Source organism: Callionymus lyra, chromosome 6 (assembly GCF_982586985.1).
Source record: "Callionymus lyra chromosome 6, fCalLyr1.hap1.1, whole genome shotgun sequence".
Taxonomy (NCBI): Eukaryota; Metazoa; Chordata; class Actinopteri; order Syngnathiformes; family Callionymidae; genus Callionymus; species Callionymus lyra.
In genome coordinates, this window is record NC_141823.1 from 13465731 (window position 1) to 13485967 (window position 20237).

General features: G+C 36.5%; 2 protein-coding genes across 2 annotated transcripts; one reads left to right on the forward strand and one right to left on the reverse strand.

Annotated features, from left to right (window-relative positions):
• Positions 1 to 770: 770 nt before the first annotated feature.
• cyp2r1 (cytochrome P450, family 2, subfamily R, polypeptide 1) lies at positions 771 to 4276 on the reverse strand. The gene is made up of 5 exons (XM_087793177.1): positions 4040 to 4276; positions 2876 to 3017; positions 2170 to 2802; positions 1778 to 2107; positions 771 to 994 (listed from the first exon to the last, which is right to left on the reverse strand). Exons 1-5 carry the CDS (start codon positions 4274 to 4276, stop codon positions 771 to 773), a joined length of 1566 nt encoding a protein of 521 aa, XP_087649303.1.
• A 7232-nt stretch (positions 4277 to 11508) lies between these two features.
• Positions 11509 to 15065, forward strand: calca (calcitonin/calcitonin-related polypeptide, alpha). The gene is made up of 4 exons (XM_087793178.1): positions 11509 to 11531; positions 11747 to 11828; positions 12866 to 12997; positions 14903 to 15065. The coding sequence occupies exons 2-4, from the start codon at positions 11755 to 11757 to the stop codon at positions 15063 to 15065; spliced, it is 369 nt and encodes a 122-aa protein (XP_087649304.1). The 5' UTR covers positions 11509 to 11531; positions 11747 to 11754.
• The last annotated feature ends 5172 nt before the right edge of the window (positions 15066 to 20237 follow it).

The window sequence follows — 20237 nt, forward strand, 5'->3', positions numbered from 1 at the left end:
AGGTGAGATCATCTGAACCTTCTGGGACTGCCCTGAGAAAACCCATATAAACAGTGGCAGACCATACAGAGTGTCATAAGGTAGTGCAATTCTAAATAGTAGAAGATATTCAAGTATTAAAAAAAGAGAATATATATATAAAAGACAACATGAATACAATACAAATGTGCTTACAGAGCTACAATAAGAGAATAAAAGGACGTACACGTTCAGTCGATACAGAAATACTGCTGGTATTTGAGAAAGATGAGTAACTTGTGCGCACCGATAAGCACCATTTAGCAGAAACCAGTTTCTAGAAATCCAGTTTCGTTTGCTTTCCAAAGTGACAGTTTGCCCACAGGGGGGCTCGTCCCAGACACAAGGTCGGAGTCGGTCCACATGAGCTTTGGTCTCCGCTGTGTGTTCCGACCTTTTCTTGGGAAGTGTCATCCGTCTGACCCCGGAGCGGTCCTGAGAGGGAAGGGCTATGAACCCCGGCTGGATGTACATAGTATCAATCATTGCCATGTGTCTAACCTAGCTGAGGTTCATAGACATCTCATTGTCCCCGGTTCTCCTGGACCGTTTCCAGCTACCAAGAACCGGATCGATATCGCGCTTGTGACACCTTTCGACCGAGTTGTGCTGCTCGTGCAAACGTCGCCTCGGTAAATAACCGAATCCAACGTATTATTTCAGCTTCAACAGAAGGGAACGCTACACTAAAACCCCTGAGTGACGAGGAGTTCTCCTCATGCTACATGTGGCGACATGAGAACCTCATGAAGTCAGAGCAAATGTCCTCCGGCCATCTTGAGATCGGGCGCGGCTCGCTGCTGCCGGCGCACGGCGCAGATGGAGTAAGGTTTGGGCTGCAAGGTCATGCCCAGTTTGGGCGTCAGGCTTGGAACGCTGCCCGGCGGGAACTGGAGGCGAAACCTCTGGACCAGAGTGGTGAAGAAGAGGAACATTTCCATCCGTGCGAGCTGCTCGCCCAGACATTGACGCCTCCCTGGAAACACACGTGGAAAATGCGAAAGATAAGAATCAGAAATGCTTTATTAAGACCTGAAGGGAAATTGCTTTTTTAATTTGGAGTTGCACAAGTCAAAGCCTTGGAAGTCAGTGGGTAAATTAAAAAGTCTTGGATAGACAAAAATTACATGAGTAGAAAAACAATACACCAAACATAAATAACTTAATGGGAAACCTTAAACACATTATTATGATAAAATAATAAGTCATTATATATTGGATAAGACCTTTTGTGTTGCTTTATTAATACCATTTTTCTAAGTTTTTGTGGGTTTTGTGATCGTCCCGTTTGAGTTTTCTTTAGGTACTTGAATTTAGGAAAAATTAGCTTTTTGGCTAATAAATGTTTTCCAAACTAGAGACTACGTAGAAGCGTGTAAGGAAAAAGAAGTTTAAAAAGATGAAAAGCTTTTTGTCGAGAAGTTTAAAAAGATCTCGGGAAGATTTTAAACTTATCGAGATCTTTTTAAACTTCTCGACAAAAAGCTTTTAATCTTTCTCAAGAAGTGTTTTTTTCTCTCCTTCCATGTCAATCGTAGACTGATGTCTTTACAAAAAAACCTGAGTAGGAATTTTCAACATCTTATTCAGTAGCTACTGTAGAACTCTTTTGCTGACATTCCTTCCTTGGGCTTCCGTCAAATTTTTGTAGTAAACTTTAAACTGAATCTGTTGCTATTTTATTTCAAAATGAACTTTCTTTCATTGAGACTCAGTTTATCAACACGGTAACATCATGGAGTTCGACGTCGGCACTGACCTAGAGAAAAGGGCAGGAAGGCCTCGCGTCTGACGAAGTTGCCGCTGCTGTCCAGGAACCTCTCGGGCGCGAAGACCCCCGGGTCGCTCCAGTACTTCTCGTCCATGTTCACCGAGTACAGGTTGGTGATCACCATGGTGCCTTTGGGGATCTTGTAGCCGTTGACGTTGGTGTCTTGGGAGGTGGCGCGGAAGATGCCGAGGGGGACGATGTTGCAGAAGCGAAGCACCTCGTGCAGGACCGCCTCCACGTAGGGCATCCGCTGCTTGTCCTCCAGGGTCGGGGCTCGGCCGTTGGGCAGAACGCTGTCGATCTCCCGCTGGACCCGCTCTATAGGGACGCGAATATGGAATCAAGCACCGTCGGATGACGCGGATGTTTTTGAAACTCACCTTGAATGTTTGGGTAGAGTGCCATGTAGAGCATAGCCCAGCGCAGGCTGTTGGTGGTCGTCTCCGTGCCGGCGATGATGAGTTCCCCGACCGAATAAATGAGGTTCTCGTAGGAGTACGAAGACGAAGGATCCCCTGAGTTCTGCTCCAACTCGTCCAGGTAGGCGTCGACGTAATGCCGAGGACTGTGCGGAACCCTTCCCTTGGAAAAGCCTTGTATCCATTGGGATAGGAACTCGTAGACCTCGGCGGCGTTGCGGAAGAGCTTCTGATGCTTCCCGAAAGGCACGTACTCGATCCAGGGGAAGGCGTTGTAGAGGAAGGCCCAGCTGCTGACGGCCAGCTCCACGTTCTCGCTGAAGATCTCGATCATGTGCTGGAACTTGCTGTCGTCGTAGGTGAAGCGGTGTCCGAAGATGATCAGGTTGGTGATGTTGGAGACGGCGTTGGTCACCAGGTGTTTGGGGTTGAAGGGTTTGCCCTTGTGCTCGTCGATGGCGTCCACGAAAAACATGCACTCCTCCGTGATCTTCTTCTCGAACTGCCTCTGGCCGCTGCCAAAGTATCTGAAGGCGTTGCACGCCAGCTTGCGATGCTCGATCCAGCCCTTGCCGTATTTACAGTTGAGGAGACCTGCGGCGGAAGAGAGGAGACGTCAACCAACGAGGTCTGAAACGACGGATCGATCATCGAGGTCTTGACCTACCGCCCATTTTTGTCAGTTTCTTGAAGAGCGGCAACGATGGACGATCGGAAAAGGCCTCGCCCTGGTTGTAAAGACATTCCCGGACGCAATCGTAGCCGTTCAGGACCACAGTCAGGATTCCGCCCAAGTCCAGGCTGAATATCTGAAAGTATAATAAATGTGTACTGGTTGAGTTTGAGTATCGATAAAAATACGTTTTTTTCACATTCTAAACAGAACAGATTGCAGGAAGAATCTCAAAGGACCATGATGTTTGCTGATGATATAGTGATTTTCCGTGAGCGTAAATATAAATGAGAGGGCGGATGCAAAAAATATTAATGGAACACATTTGAATTGAGAATTATTTTTATTAACCACAGGTTTTAATCTGGCTTTTAGTTTGCAGCTTTCAAACAGCTACGTGTAATTAAAAAATAAATGAATTAATTCTGTTGTTTTAAAAAAAATCTGAAACTGTATTAAAATATTCCTAAAACATGGAAACAGTTTATACATTTAAAAGGTTTAGGGATCTTCTTTTTTTTTGGTCATAGTTGGTGATCAGACATTCCTGTGCCAGAGTTGACCTGCTCTATAATAATAATAATAATAATAATAATAATAATAATAATAATAATAATACATCATGTTTATTTGGCTCTTTTATGGGACATGCAAAGACAAAGAAAGGAACAAAACCCACAAGAAAAACAGTTAAAAAGTACAGAAAATCACGAGTAATGATGTTTGCGGATGACATGGTGATCGTTTCTCTGCAGGTATAGAGGCTGTGATCCGATTCACCCATGACCCAGATCTCACCGTCAATGAAGAGTGTAGAGATTAAAAATAGAATGATGATTCAGCTGTCTTATGCTGGTCTTATGCTGACTCATCATTCTCTCCGTTATGTCACTTGAATTATTCACTTTCTTCTGCAGAAAATGCAAATTAAAAATAATAAAGCAACGTTGAATGAGTCTTGACTATGCATGGGTCACAGAAGGTAACATTTTAATAATAAAAATAAGGTTTTAAACATGCACACGCCAGGAGAACGTTATAGAAACACACTCTGATGGTCCTTTTAAATAAATGAACTAAACTAAACTGATTTTTGTGTCAAATCTTCTGCAGACTCGCATCACTTTCCCGGTGGTTTGCATGAGTGACTCTGGTTACCTGTCCGTGAACTTCACTCTGCTTCTTGAGGAAGACGTGCGGCTCCGTCACCAGAGACAGAATGCTTCCGATCACCGGGATGGGAGAAGGACCCGGAGGAAACCCCGGGGGTCTCCTCTGCTTGACCAGCTGCCGGACCAGCAGCAGGGCGAGGGTGAGCACGACCAGGCAGCCGGCGGTGAGCAGCGCTCCCCGGCTGGACATCTGCACCAGGGTCGGGGTTCGGATCGAGACCATGGCTCTTCTGCACGCACCGCGAAGAGAAGAAGAAGAAGAAGAAGAAGTCGTTTCCTTTCTTTCTCTGCATGAAGCTCATATGTATCATCTTTCACATTTTCGATCCCCCGCCTCCAAAGAGTCAGCTGTTCGTCTGCTGAACTTTGCTCACAAATCTTTTTGGGTTTGTGGCTCCGGTTTGGACTTCGAAGAAAAACTTGTAGGCGAGCCAAAGAAAAAAAAGAAGAAAAAAAGACACAAAAGCCACGAACATGTCTGTTATAAAATAGAAAAACAGTAGAATAAACGTCTTTTTTTCATACCAAAATACGTGTTTCAGCTGTAACTTGAACACAAATGATTTTATGTATATATTTTATTTTTAACACCCTCATTATTATAAATTACTTTGAACATACAAAAGGCTAAAAATCTGTATTTAATTTGAAAGAAAAAAATGTCATTATAGTTTCAGATGTACTCTGCAGAGAAATGGGTATATTTATACAACGTTCATCTGTTTTCTCTTTATATCTAATTACTTTTGAAATTAAGAAAAATCTTAATTTAATTTTAATAAATCATTAAATATCAATTAATCGTTTTATTTCTAATTAATCATTTAAAAAGTGAACTTTGAAAATAATCAACCGAACAGTCATATAACGCTAACCTTGCTAGGAGCTAATAGCTAAATAGCTAAAAAAAGAAGAGAATACACTTTGTATGTTAAAGTTCAACTAATGTGTTGAGTTAAGTGTGTTTTAAATAGATGTTGTACTCTATTGTATCATCAGTTTGTGTCTGTTTGTACAAAACTCTATTTTTATTGAAATATTAACATTAGAAAATTTGCTTAAGCCCCGCCCACTCTGCTGTGATAGGTCAAGCACGGAGGTTGTTCATCGCATGTCATACATCCCAGAAGTCGCCACCTCCAAGGGACTTGTTGTATGAACAAATCAGGGCGTGATTACAGCTGGCTGGAGGAGGGGTGAAGCCATTATTATGTCAAAATGGACTACGCTCTCGTAACCTCTCGTTCGCTGAGATTTCAAACGGGGGAGAACTTAATAAAGTAATAAGTTCATAACTTGGTCATGATGAGAGACTTACTGCATCTTGGAGAGGAAGAATTCAACATTTGAAACATGTGAGTCAGGAGAGTTGGGTTTTCACGTTCACGTCTACTTTAGTGTTTTTATAAACACATTTGACCTGCAAACAATATTTTTTACACTTAATTAAGTAATCTTATATAATAAAATTGTTTGTTTTTTTAGAAGGTGCGCTGCTGTGCTCACTGTTATTGGTAAATTAAAAGGGCTGTAAGAAAATATCAGTACTGTATCAATATTCAAGAGCACTGTTAATAGCACTGTTACAATTAACGTGCAACTATTCAAGGTGTTCATTTTTGTGTTGCAATTAAACTTTGATCCACTAGATAGCAGCAGTCATTACATCCTCCACAGCTAAAGGAACAATGAAATCCCACGATATCCTGGAGATGACTGAGGACGAGAGGATACAGTCGACTCCAGCAATTTTTAAAGCTGATGTTTGGTTTTAGTTTCAAAACTTCATCAAGAGTCAAGTACTCGACAATACTACAAATATATCCTTGTTACTACAATATTTAAATATATCGTACCGTTGCACCTGTATCATGCAACGTATGTTATCGCCAGATTCTTACCAATTAATTTTGTGTTTTAAAAAGAAAAAGTTGTTTTTTATTATCAAAAAAAACAATTTAGACACATTGTTAAATGACAGTTAATTCAATATTACAATTAAAAGGTTTAAATGATGATCTGGATCATAATGAAAAAGTAAACATAGTCTTTAATATATAACTTATAACATTTTTGCATTATGTGACTTGCGCAGGGATCGAGTTTTCAGTAAAAGATTTTTGTTCCAAGAGCCTTTTTTTCTCCCATTGAATCCTGCAGACAAAAGGCGACTCAGCCATTCATCCGAACAGATGTTTTCTGTCTAAACTTTGCCCTACTAACCGTCTGACGGCTCAACCCAAATGAACGGTGCAGTCCAGGTCAGTCACACTATAGTTGAAGTTCAAAGGTCAAGACGTGCAGCACATTCCAACGCACTGCAGTCCTTCAAAGTAAAACTCTTGTCCCCAACAACCAAAGTAGTTGCTATAGTAGAACTTTTTCAAAGCGTATCTTCAGTCGAAGAATTGTTTTAATCCAGATGTGCTTATATCTGAGGTTTTTCCTCAGCCGGCGCCACACGCCCTCCTCACGCTCCTCCCAGATTTGTCAGCACGACCTAATGAGGACCTTCTTGCAAATGACTTCTCCACTTCCTGCCAGGTCCCCAGACTCGAACGCAACTCTGGAAGCGTTCAACGCATCCGTCACACCAAATCAGATAATCGTGTTCAGCTGGAGCTTCAGTCAGAGAAGACGAAACACCTGATCAGCAGCTGAGAGCGGCCGATATTTGGAGAGAAGTATTTTCTGGTCTGTGAGCATCTGAGGCATTTAGTCGAATAAAGAGACTGAAGTTTGTCTTTTAGTTTCTAAAATACCTGTTGATATATTCGACTTGTATACAGGGGTTTAAGAAAATATTGATATAACGATATATCGTGATATTCTTTTATTCCAGATACTGTATTGATATTTAAAAAACAACAACTATATTTGCGCTGACGTCACGCGCCGTCGCTAGTGAAGCAGCTGATGCTAACAACAAAGCTAACAGCAGTGTCTCCGCTGCAGTGTCGCTGTGCACAGATGTTTGAAGGAGAAATCACGCTACAAGATTGAACATCACTAACTTTATTAAACATCGAGAGAAGAATCTCGACAAAGAATATGAGCAGATCGAAGAAACAATAAAGACGAAACTAAACGAAGCCGTTAACTTTGCTGTTCTGTAGAGACGAGAGAAACCTTCAGTCGACACAATAACAAACGTTCTTGTTAGTGTTAATGTTGACGTCTTTGAGAAACAAGCACTTTCACGTTTGATTAGAGAAAGTATTTGCTCAGTTCTTGTAAGTAAAATAAGTTGTAAAAGACAGAAAAAGTGTAAAGAAACAAAACATCGTTGTTACTACAGTATCATAAATATATCGCCATATATCGTATCAACACGGATGTATCGTGATACGTATCGTATCGACAGATTCTTGCCAGTACACAGCCATACTTGTACATCGGCAGTTATTTTAAAAAGGTTGTTGAAAAACTACAAAAATACTTGCCTATAATTTATAAATAAAGTGGAAAAGACAAGCTTTACATTTATTTATTTATTTATTTTTTATTAGAGAGATGCTTTACTCTCGTGTGGATATGCTTGGATTTAGGTTAGAGGTCTTAAACTTGTTGCACATAATAAATACATAATTATTACAAGAAATCCTGAAAGAAAAAAGTGAAAATAGTGGCAAAAACTCAAAGTGACACAACATTTAAAAAAACCCCACAAAACTTTGTGTAACAAAATCTAAATCCAAGCAATTTTCTAAAAATATTTTTTGATTACTTTTGTCAGACTTCCAGCAGAATATCTCAGAAACGCGTGACCGGATCTGAACCATCTTGGCAGGACTGGTTGAGAAGAGGATCAGTAAGAGACGACTACGTTTTGGAGACGATCCATAATGTCTGCAGTTTGGATTCACCTCTGAGTCACTCTCTGTGGTGACGAAGAAGCTGACGGCGTTAGCTCCCGTGCTTGCTGGCAACTACGGTGTGTGTTGTAGATTTCAAATGCTGAAAAATGCATCAAATTATATATATTCAAAAAGTAAAGTATGTTGTTTTTTTAAGTTTAAACATCGTTTTGTTTTTTTAAACTTCATTCACAATTAATTGTTGCTGAATTGACGTTAACTACTCCTTCCTTTTAAACTTTTAATCTAATAATCAGCTCTTTTTCTGCTTTTTCTTTTGCCATTTTGGTATAAATACCACTGTCAAGTAGTCAAAAACTAGCTAAGAAAGAAAACTATGCTTGGATTTAGTGTAGAGGTCTTAAACTTGTGGCATATTAATAAATACATAAATAATAAATACATAAATATGTATTCATTAATGTGCATGTTGAGTTTAAGACCTTTGATTTTGGGTATACAAGGCCAACGTTTGAGATCCACTCAAAGTCTACGGATGAAAAAGTGTGAAAATCAAAGTAGATCAATGTTTATATCCTGACCTATAAAGAGGCTGGTGGTGAAGATAAGATGAGGAACAGAGATTACACACAGAGACTTCCAATAACCGTAAAACTGAAGTTGAAGAAAAGGACTTTGAAGCTTCTTGTTTAAGACAGTCTGAAAAATATAAAATGTGGCTCCTTGTCACATCTCTGGTTTAGAAGTAGCAAAGTAAGCAGTTGTTTTAGCTTTGTTAGTAAAAAGAATCTTCATTTTTATTCCAAAAAAGACCAAATTCAGCTACAAATAATGTCAATTTTATTAATAATTGCCCCTTAAATTGACTTAGAGTCCACGAAGGCCTTAGGCTTGACTAGAACGTTCTTGTAATATTTTATTTGAATCATTCAAGCCAAACATCGATTATGAACTAGAATACTTGACAATTGTTCCGATAAAAGCCTCTTCAGGAAACCGCTTCAAGTCGGGCTTTATTTCCCATACATTAGCGTCGTAATTGTGTTTGCGGTTACACACATTACTCTTGATATCCGCCCAAGAAAAGTTCTTCCTGTTCTCGTGCGTCCACTCTTCATGTGATGAATGCATCAGGAGCTACTTCTTTTAATCCCTGGGTAAGTACCTGCGTCACCTGTTTCAATGTTTGCCCGACTCTGGCTGGATCTGTGGACGAGAGCACCAGGTGTTGTCGGACCTTAAATCATTTCGTTTCCCTCGTTTCAAATCATCCGTTTCCACGATCTTATCCTTCTATTTTTTTCTTCTTCCATTTCAAGGGTTGTTATGAGGTTGTTTTTTTAAATGAAAAATGTACTCGATCAGCTTTAGTTTTAATTGTTTAAACTACATTGAATACATTTTCATTGATTTAAATTATTTAATGTAATGATTAAAATGCTATAATAAGGTGAATCATGAAAATCAAACAGAAGATTTAAAAAAAAATGTACACAGATACAAACAATTTTGTCTGAAGAAGAGAAGTTTAATCATCACATTAATGATCACATGACAAACATAAATGGTCAAAGGAATTAGATAAAGACAACATTATGTGATGATAAATAAACAAATAACATGATTTTAAGTATTAAGACAATATCTGTTCAGGGAAATGGGTTAAACAAGGATAAAGATAGTTTGATTTAAGTTAAAAAATATATATAGTTAAAAAAACAGATTGAAATGGTTTTATTTAAGTTCAAAATAGTTTAAAAATATAGATTGAAATGTTTTTATTTAAGTCAAAAATTGTTCAAATAGAGATTGAAATGGTTTTATTTGTTTTTTTTATTGTTCAAATACAGATTGAAATTGTTTTTATTTATGTTCAAATAGTTCAAATACAGATTGAAATGGTTTTATTTAAGTTCAAAATAGTTTAAAAATATAGATTGAAATGGTTTTATTTAATTTACAAATAGTTCAAATTGAGATTGAAATGGTTTTATTTAAGTTAAAATAGTTAAAATACTGATTGAAATGTTTTTATTTAAGTCAAAAATTGTTCAAATACAGATTGAAATGGTTTTATTTAAGTTAAAAATTGTTCAAATAGAGATTGAAATGGTTTTATTTGTTTTTTTATTGTTCAAATACAGATTGAAATTGTTTTATTTAAGTTCAAATAGTTCAAATACAGATTGAAATTGTTTTATTTAAGTTAAAAATAGTTCAAATACAGATTGAAATGGTTTTATTTAAGTTAAAAATAGTTCAAATAGAGATTGAAATGGTTTTATTTAAGTTAAAAATAGTTCAAATACAGATTAAAATGGTTTTATTTAAGTTAAAAATAGTTCAAATAGAGATTGAAATGGTTTTATTTAAGTTAAAAATAGTTCAAATACAGATTAAAATGGTTTTATTTAAGTTAAAAATAGTTCAAATAGAGATTGAAATGGTTTTATTTAAGTTAAAAAATAGTTCAAATACAGATTAAAATGGTTTTATTTAAGTTAAAAATAGTTCAAATACAGATTGAAATGGTTTTATTTAAGTTCAAATAGTTCAAATACAGATTTAAATGGTTTTATTTACAGTATGTTCAAATAGTTCAAATACAGAATGAAATGGTTTTATTTATGTTCAAATAGTTCAAATACAGATTGAAATTGTTTTATTTAAGTTAAAAATAGTTCAAATACAGATTAAAATGGTTTTATTTAAGTTCAAATAGTTCAAAAACAGATTGAAATGGTTTTATTTAAGTTCAAATAGTTCAAATACAGATTGAAATGGTTTTTATTTATGTTTAAATAGTTCAAAAAACAGATTGAAATGGTGTTATTTAAGTTTAAACACACGTTGACATTTTTTGATCACAGTATAAATTGTTTGACTTCAGTTCATGAGTTTATTTACTACAGTTGAAAATGTGAAGGAAGTTTACAAAACAAAAATTGGACTCGAACTGTAGTTGTATAAATGTATATATATAGAACAAGATGAAAAACAAAACATTAATCATCAAAAACAAAGTCTCACAAGTATCAGAGGAAACCAGTGAATCTCGTGGAGAAAGTCGTCTCAAAAAACGACTTTAGCTTCACTGACTGAAGTTAGATTTTTCTTAATTTAGTTAATACCTGTGATTTTCACTGGATTTTTCCAGGTCACACCTGAGCCTCTGGCTCTACTCTGAGTCTCTTCTGAACGACCTCACCTTGTCTCTCAGAACAACCTTAACATCTCAAGTTAAAACATCATTTTCTTTCTTGATCAATAGACTAGTTATTAGTTAAATATTAACATTTTAAATCTTTGCTAAATGAACTTGTTGAACGATGATTCATTCATGCCGATCTTCGTGCTGCATCCTCTTCATCTACCAAAGCATCTCTGGCAGCATCTCCATGAATCAAAGCCACGAGTGGCTGAAGCTGACGTCATCCACGTCGCCGCGCTCTCACTGGTCGCCCCGGTGTCGACGTCAACAACTGGATTGGCTCGCGGTCCGAGGTAAAAGTTGAGCCAATAGAGAGTAACGTGGATCTGTTGGATCTCACCGGGGACTCTGGTGTGTATAAAAGCCTGATGTGCGGGCGGGTCGGGCAGAAGACTCACCAACAGTCACACAACAGCTGCACTCGTCTCCATCACCAGGACAGACTCACGGTGAGTAGATGCTCTTGTTTCCCAGGGAAGTGAATCCACTGATTTAGATGAAACTTTTTAATTCTGCTAATGGAGAGAGAAGCTGGCACAGGATCCACCGACTCCATCCAAAAACCTTTTTTAAGAAGCATTTGTTTCAACGGTCGCCGGAGACCAAAATACTTTTTCTTCTTGTAAATACAGTGTTTGATGAAGTGAAATCCTTCTGTTGGCAGGAGGCGTCATGCTCAAGCTCTGCACCTTCTCGTTGGTCCTGATCTTCTGTCAGATGTTCATGTCGCAGGCGGCTCCGTCCAGGTGAGACCGGAAGGTTTAGGATCAGGTCTATACTGTTGAAATTCACTTTTTTAGAATTTAGTTTTTGAATCCTTGACGGCGTTCCCATGATGTGGAAAGTATTGATGCCTTTTTTAGCATTTGAAATCCACAACAAACACAGTAGTTCAATCCAAACGACAAAATGGATTGTCTCCAAAATGTAGGCGTCTCTTTCTTACCCTCTTCTCCACCAGTCCTGCCAAGATGGTTCAGATCCGTTCACACGTTTCTGAGATATTTTGAGGAAAGTCTGACGTAGATCATCTAAAATGTATTTAGATTTAGATCTGATTAAAAGTAAATTGGAAGGAGTAGTTAATGTCAGTTCAGTAACAATTTATTGTGGAAAAAAAAACGTTATTTAAACTCAAAAAAACATCATAATTTTATGTTTTCAACACTAATACTTTTTAAACAAATATAATTTCATGCCTTTTTTAGCATTTGAAATCCACAAAACACACTGTAGTAAACTTAGTCGTCTCTTACTGATCCTCTTCTCGACCAGTCCTGAGATATTCTGCTGAAAGTCTGACGTAGATCATCAAAAATGTTTTTAGGAATTGCTGGAATTTAGATTTTGATTATCAGATTAAAAGTAAAATGGAAGGAGTGGTTAATGTCAGTTCAGTAACAATTTATTGTGAAAAAAAAAAGTTATTTAAACTTAAAAAACATCATTTTATATTTTCATCACTAATACTTTTTAAACAAATTTAATTTGAAGCCCTTTTTAGCGTTTGAAATCCACAACACACACAGTAGTAATTGTAGTCGTCTCTTACTGATCCTCTTCAGTCTTCAGCCTCCCATGATGTGGAAAGTATTGATGCCAAACACAGTAGTTCGATCCAAACGACAATATGGATCGTCTCCAAAATGTAGTTTTCTCTTTCTTACCCTCTTTTTAACCAGTCCTGCCAAGATGGTTCGGATCCGTTCACGCGTTTCTCCATAGTTTGTTTTTTCAACATCATAACTTGCCAAACTCACCGGTCGAACCGTGTTCGTTTCAGGATGACCTTCGACGACTTCATGGACGGGGTCACGATATCCAGCGACGACACCGAGCGGCTGATGAAGGTCATCAAAGAGCTCGTGCAGAAGACGTCCAGCGAGCAGGAGCTGCCGGCGGCAGACGTCAGCAGGTATCAGCACTTTATATATCGTTACTATTTATTCAACTATTGAGTTGTTTCATGACTTCATGTTAAGTATATCAGTGCCAACAGAATATTATATAGTATACAGTATATATATATAAAAAACATGTTACATTTTAATTGTTTTATTATTTTTAAGCATTTCATTATTGAATTCAATAATATTTATATTAGATTTTGTTTAAGTTAAATAATTGAATATATTATTATTATTTCTATATTTAATGGTTGCATTTTCTTTTTAAATAATTGAAATAATCTTATATTTTCTAAACACAGTTTAGTTTAGTTTGATTTCAATCATTCAAAAATAAAATTTCTAAATGTAATGTTTTTTTGAAGTCGCTTTTGTTAAATACACTAAAAAAATGTTAGTATAATGGTGATGATACCGAAAAATCAAGCTCTCAGCCAATCGTGCGACGCGCAGACGATCACGTGATTACATAGAAGTACATGATAATATACAACAATTTCATGTTGAATTTAAAAGGCTACGATTGAAAAAATATTGAATTTAGAAATTGTATTCTTTAATTATTGGAATAAGAATATCAAATTCTACGTGTAAAACTTTTAAAATTCATTAAATAGAAAAAAAATTTAACTTTTTTTTTCAATTATTAAAAAAATCAAATTCAAACTAAATTAATATTTCAATATAAATATTATTTAATTAAATTGTTTGAGCAAATATTTTAAAGGCTTAAATAAACACTATACCAACATTTTATATTGAATTCAAAAGGCTACGAGTTAAAAAAAAAATTTAATTTAGAAAATGTATTTCTTTATTATCGGATCTTTTTTATCATTATTATTATCAAATTCTACGTGTAAAACTTCTTTAATTCATTAAAAAAAAAATACAAAACCTTTTTTTAAATAAGAGAATTCTACCGTTAAATTTTAAAATAACTTATATTCAATAATGAATATTTCTTTTTTAGGTTTCCTATAATTCAATTAAAATTATTAAAAATGATGTACAAGTTTTTGAAGCAAATTATTAAATAAAAATAAATTTACCCTTTCAAGATAGAAATGTTTTATAAAATAATAAATAAATAAAAACAAGAAAATACAATTAAAGAAAAACAAACAAAAAACATTTAAATAAAAAAGGTTGTAAATGTTCTCATCACTGATATACTTCCAGAAACATGCGTGTTTGTTAGCGTGTCAAACGCCACATGTCATCAACATCATGCCATGATCACTCCTTCTTTTTTTTTGTTGCATGTTTTTTCTTTTTTGTTTCTCCCACAGTCAAGATAGGCCGATGTTCAAACGCTGCACCGGCTTGAGCACTTGTGTTCTGGGGAAACTGTCTCAGGACATTCACAAGCTGCAGACGTATCCGCGCACAGACGTGGGAGCAGGAACGCCGGGAAAGAAGCGAAGTCTCTCCCAGCAGTTCGAATATTACGGCACTTCTTACTGACACCACTGTGTTTTTTTAATCCATCAATAAACCTTCATTTCATTCACGTCGCTCGTGTGTCTCATCATCATTTCATCAATGATATCCTGTTTATTTTGACTCCAAACACTTTTAAACCCATGACTTTAATTGTAAATTTTAACATTTTAATTCAATAGTTTATTCATTTAAGATTAAATAAGATATAATTGTATTGATTTATTGGGAAAAATCCATTTGGGAAGCATTAAGAATAAACTTAAACTTCTATTTTTTATTTATTTAGACACGAATCGTTACATTTTGTCTTTTTGTTTGGTAAAAAAAGAGAAAAAAAGTAGCTATTTGAACATATTTGGCATAAAAATAATCCTTAAAAAATTAAATCCAGCATCTACTTTCGTCATGTCGTCACTCGTCGTTCATTCTTTCATATTAAACTCCAAAATTCTTTCTCCTGTCACAAGCAACGTGACGCTGCAGAAGAGAGGGTGTAACACGGCCACCTGCGTGACCCACCGTCTGGCCGACTTCCTGAGTCGGTCCGGGGGTCTCGGGTACAGCAACTTCGTTCCCACCAACGTCGGCGCCCAAGCTTTCGGACGGAGGAGGCGACACGGACCCGCCTGAGCTCGTGTAGAGTACGTTACGTAAACGGTACGTTTGTCTCTGAGGCGTCAGTGTCGTCAGACGCTGTGTGGAAATGATTCAAACTTTATTAAATATGAAAATAAATCAAGGTTGAATTCTATTTTCTTTACTTGTTACGGACTTTTCGAAGAAAAAAAAGATCCATTTCTTTAAACTTTATGATGTTTTTGGAGTTGTAACTATCTCACTAATACACTAATGATTACGTAACTTGAAAAAGGTTCTTAATACTGTAAATAATGTTGTCATTTATCCGACTGAGTGACAAAATCCAGTAAAGCTATAAGACCTAAGTGGTGATCAATTCACTGACGTCATTCTTTTGTTCCACGTTTGAAAGCCAATATATTTAAGTAGAGTTTTTTTCTGGCATTAAAGTGCACGTTATGATGAGAAGAACATCTTGAACCTTTTATCTTCAACAAGAACACACAAGTGGATATAATCCGTTTATAAGAAAAGACTATTTTTGTATTCATTAGTGTGTCAACTGAAAGGTAAGTACTTTACTTTAAAGGGACTTGAAAAAATATTGATACATGACGATCATTTGTTTTTTACGATACTGTATCAATAATCGACAGCACTGTATCAACCTTTTTTTTTTTTAAACATTGGCTTTCAAATCATATTTTATTTTATAAGAACGATCCCCTACAATTATCATTCAAATATTCAAAGAGTTTGTTCATTTTTGTGTTGCAATTAAAACTTCCTGCCTCTAGATGGCAGCAGTCTTTACATCCTCGGAACTCAAAAGGAACAATAAAATCCTGCGAGATCCCGGTAATGACTGAGGACGAGAGGATACAATTGATTCCAGCAGATTTTAAAGTTGATGTTAGGACATATTTTGGTTTCAAATTCGTCAAGAGTCATGTGGTCGGTAAATTCTGCAACACCTGAGTCAAGTACTCGACAATACTACAAATATATACTTGTTACTACAGTATTCAAATACATCGGCACATTTCTTGCCAGTGTGCCACCCCTACTGTATTCGGAGAAAACTTTTTTTTAATCAAGAAAAGTGTGAAATAACCAGATCAAACATCGATAACTTTGCTTTTAATATTCTAAAAGGAAGTCAAAATTTGCTGTACAAAATATATCCAATAATAAGATTTGTTTTTAACTTTCACCAGCTGACCTGGAAGGACTCCCCGTCTGCCTCTCTCCACCATCGTCCATCCTCATGCACAACAATATATCCCGACGTGTGGACAAATCATGCCGTTGCCGACTGAAAGTGCCGACTCGACGCGTCAGAAGAGGAGAAATGTTTTTGCTTCAGTAACTTGACACGAGGGAGACTTGTTTTCTTTTGCCTTGACCTGTAGCTCAACTGCCCTCTTGACCCCCAGTCAGCAGGATCCAGTGTCTAGCCCCCAAGTCTTGTCGTGTGTGTGTGTGTGTGTGTGTGTGTGTCTGGCTTGAAGCGACTCCACCCTCCATCGTCAACACCAACGTGTTCCTGAAGCATCGCTGCCATCGACTGCAGAAATAAATTGTATTTTAGCTACACAAGGCTTCTCTGTTGTGTGTGTTTTGAAGAATCAACCACAAATATTGACATTATAAGTTTGATTTAACTCCATGTTAAGTCGTCACAAATGTTTGGGATTTGATCGTCAATATTCTATTGACTAAATGTACGAGTAAAATACTATTTTATAGATTTTCTTTTACATAACAACCTTTACAAAAACAACACAACATGCTGACTCACTTCTTAGACGAACGTTGGTTAAAATCATGTCAATAGTGTTACGCCACAGAGACACAACACAGACACACAAACACATTGGACAAAAGACGTAGTAAATAAGAGGATCTTTGTTCACGATATTGTGGTTTTTGGCCGACGATCGTGTTTCATTTTCTCACCCCGTGTCCTTAAAAACACCCCAAAATTCCAGATGTTACCATGTGACTCTGAGACACAACTCCTGGTCCGGTTACTGTCAGCGGTCCACAGAAAGAAAAGAAAAACTTATAAAACTCTATCGATTATTACTGACTGAAATCTATTTTTTATTTACTTAAAAAAGGTATTTATTTGAAGTACTGCCTGTGACTCTTTTTAAGTCCTTCTATTCAAAAAATAAACCCGTTAACTACTGGAAAAGAGTCAAACATAAAGTCCATATGGCTTTTTTTCAAAACTGTTTATTCCATCCATGAATATAACGGCAACATTTAACCAGTTTGTGCTGTGAAAACATTTGAAATAGATGACATTAATATAAAAAATATATTGTGGGAATCCCGGCTGGAAGCACGAACCGACTTCAAAAGTCCACTTCTCCAGCAAAATAACCCAAAAACGGATTAACTAATCGATTTAAAATTGATAAAGTATAAAAAATAAATAAATAAATTAAATGACACAATCACATCCTCATTTATTTATTTTTTACTAAAAATTCATATTGAAAATATTACAATTCATATTTGTTTGCTGTCTTTATTTCCTGATTTATAGAACAGACGTCGATTAAAAAGTGATATTCTATCACCTCAATAAAGCAGCTACTTGTTCATATATAAAGTTAAATGATCAACTTAATAAATAATAAATTAATTAAATCAATACGAAGTGAATTTTATTTCCCTTTTTGCTTTTTCCAATCAAAACCCTTAAAACCCTCTCGCTCTGAACTACGATACACAAAAAAACGTCTAACTTTGTTCACTTTGCTGATCTTTATCAACACTTTTACTAAAAATAATAATAATAAAAATAATAATACAACTTGAACTTAAGACAATAATACTTTGACGAAGGCTGTTTTATCATTTCCAACTTGCCATTGAGCGAACAAGTGACTCTGATTTTCCTCACCAGGACGTCGCGGTCAGACGGGTGGAGCAATAAATTAAATAATGTATTCTATTCATTGATGGTTGATGGTCACATGACTGGTCACATGGCTTCTCACCGTTGAATACTTAAGTGTCATCTCAAGAAATGTTTGTGTTTAGGAGCCTGGTTGGTCCCCAGGAGCCACTTGTTAGACGCCTTATGGCCCCAGTGGGCTCTTCCCCGAGTCTCTGGGGCTGCTGGGTAATAGACCCTGAACACTGAGGCTGCTCGTCTGCTTTAATTGACAGATTTGTTCGACCAGCTTTTCCCTCTTTTCTCGCGGGAGGAAGTGATTCAAGGAACAACGTTTCCAACTCAAGATGCATTCGCTGCATTCATATAAACACAACAGACGTGAGTCAGTCTTATATTAATGATCTTTCTACCCAATATGAAGAATTAAAACTTGTTTGTTAAAACTGTGTTTGGTGGAAACATAAAAATTGTATTTTTTTTATTTTAAGACAAGTTGTATTTTGAATGACTGTAAGAAAATAAAACTATTTTTCTTCTTCGGGATTATTCTACAGCCCTGTAGCGATTTTAAAATGTATTATTACATTTTTGTCTGTCAAATCCCATTTATTATATATTTTTCTTTAAAAAAAAAAAAAAAAAAGTGTACTTGAGTTTAAAATAATTCCAATTAATTTTTGATTACCATTTTTTTTAAAGCATTTGTTCATTTTTGTGTTGCAATTAAACTTCAGCCACTAGAGGGAAGCAGTCATTATATCCTCTGCATCTAAAGCAGTGGTTCTTAACCTTGTTGGAGGCACCGAACCCCCGCAGTTTCATATGCGCATTCACCGAACCCCTCTTTAATGAAAAATAAAACATGATTTCTTGTATTCCCCGTCTCCATGCAGCTTCAAGAAATGTTCCTTTATTTTTGCCGGTGCGAGACTAGAGTTGCTCAACTTGGCTTTGAAAATCATGCAGACAGGACGCTCACTCCATGTGAATCCATGTTGTACATATTTGTCCGACCACTTTCCTCTTTTTTCCCAACATAGTTAGTATGGATTAAAATATTAACAAAGGAATAACACGACGTAATACCACGACAGTCGCACTAAATTCCCCTCAGCACTGATTGGTCAAGCAGTGTAACATGATCATCTGTAGCCAGTGATGGCCGAGCGGGGTCTGTCATCACCAATTTTCACGATAATTCGCGTGTGTCCGAACCTCCACGGCGGAGGCTCTGCCGAACCCCTGAGATCGACTCACCGAACCCCTAGGGTTCGATCGAACCCAGGTTAAGACTGACTGAGGATGAGAGGATACAGTTGACTCCCACAGCTTTTAAAGGTGATGTTTGGACTTATTTTGATTTCAAAACAAAGCAGTTACGACTTTAACAAGAGTCAAGAGTCAAGTACTTACTACAATACTACAAATTAACCCTGTTACTACAGTATCAGTATATAGTAAGTAAGTAAGTAAGTAAGTGAAGGTTATTTGTAAAGTGCCTTTCTAGACCAGGGTCACAAAGCAATTTAACAATCAAAAACAATACACAGTTAAAATATATACTATAAAAAGCCAAGACACATAAGACAAACACAGGAGTCCCAGAAAAAAAAAGAAAAAGCACAAATAAAAATGTCTTAAGATGTTTCTTGAAGGAGTCAAGATCGTTCCAAAGCTTAGGAGCAACAGTCTGGAAGGATTTCTCTCCTCTGGTCCTGAACCGTGTTCAGGAACCATCTGTAGATTCTGATCCACAGACCTCAGAGCCCGAGCTGGGGTGTAAGTCTGGATCAGATCAGTGATGTAAGGAGGAGCCTGACCATGAATAGATCTGAAAGTAAGAACCAGAATTTTAAAATTGCTCCTGAAAGAAACAGCCAGTGAAGAGTTTTAAGTATCGGAGAAATGTGAGTTCTTCTACTAGAGCGGCTCAGAATTCTTGCTGCAGTTTTGTATTAACTGCAGGCGAGACAATTACTTCTTGTTTAGACACGAAAATAAACTGTTCCAATAGTCCAATAAAACAAGAAGACACAAACACACAATGTCAAACATCATTTTCAAGTTTAGAGATTTTTCTCAGTATTGTGAAAATTTTGAATGAAAATTGTGATATTTTATCAATATTTTTCTTACAATAGTATTCAGTAAGTTTTATTTTTCTTATGTAGTTGTTTGTACTTTGGTATGTTAACATGTACTTGACATGTACAATGTCAATGTTGAGGTAAAAGGAAACAAAGGCTACTCAGAAACCTTCATGTCGTCACAGCGATCAGGACTTCTCTCTCTCGAGTACTGATCGATGA

Coding starts and splice junctions, on each gene's coding strand:
- cyp2r1 (XM_087793177.1), bottom strand. CDS start 4,276: ATGGTCTCGATCCGAACCCCGACCCTGGTGCAGATGTCCAGCCGGGGA. Junction 3,018..4,039: donor AGAGTGAAGTTCACGGACAG/GTAACCAGAGTC, acceptor TTATACTTTCAG/ATATTCAGCCTGGACTTGGG. Junction 2,803..2,875: donor GAAACTGACAAAAATGGGCG/GTAGGTCAAGAC, acceptor CTTCCGCCGCAG/GTCTCCTCAACTGTAAATAC.
- calca (XM_087793178.1), top strand. CDS start 11,755: ATGCTCAAGCTCTGCACCTTCTCGTTGGTCCTGATCTTCTGTCAGATG. Junction 11,829..12,865: donor TCGCAGGCGGCTCCGTCCAG/GTGAGACCGGAA, acceptor TGTTCGTTTCAG/GATGACCTTCGACGACTTCA. Junction 12,998..14,902: donor CCGGCGGCAGACGTCAGCAG/GTATCAGCACTT, acceptor TCCTGTCACAAG/CAACGTGACGCTGCAGAAGA.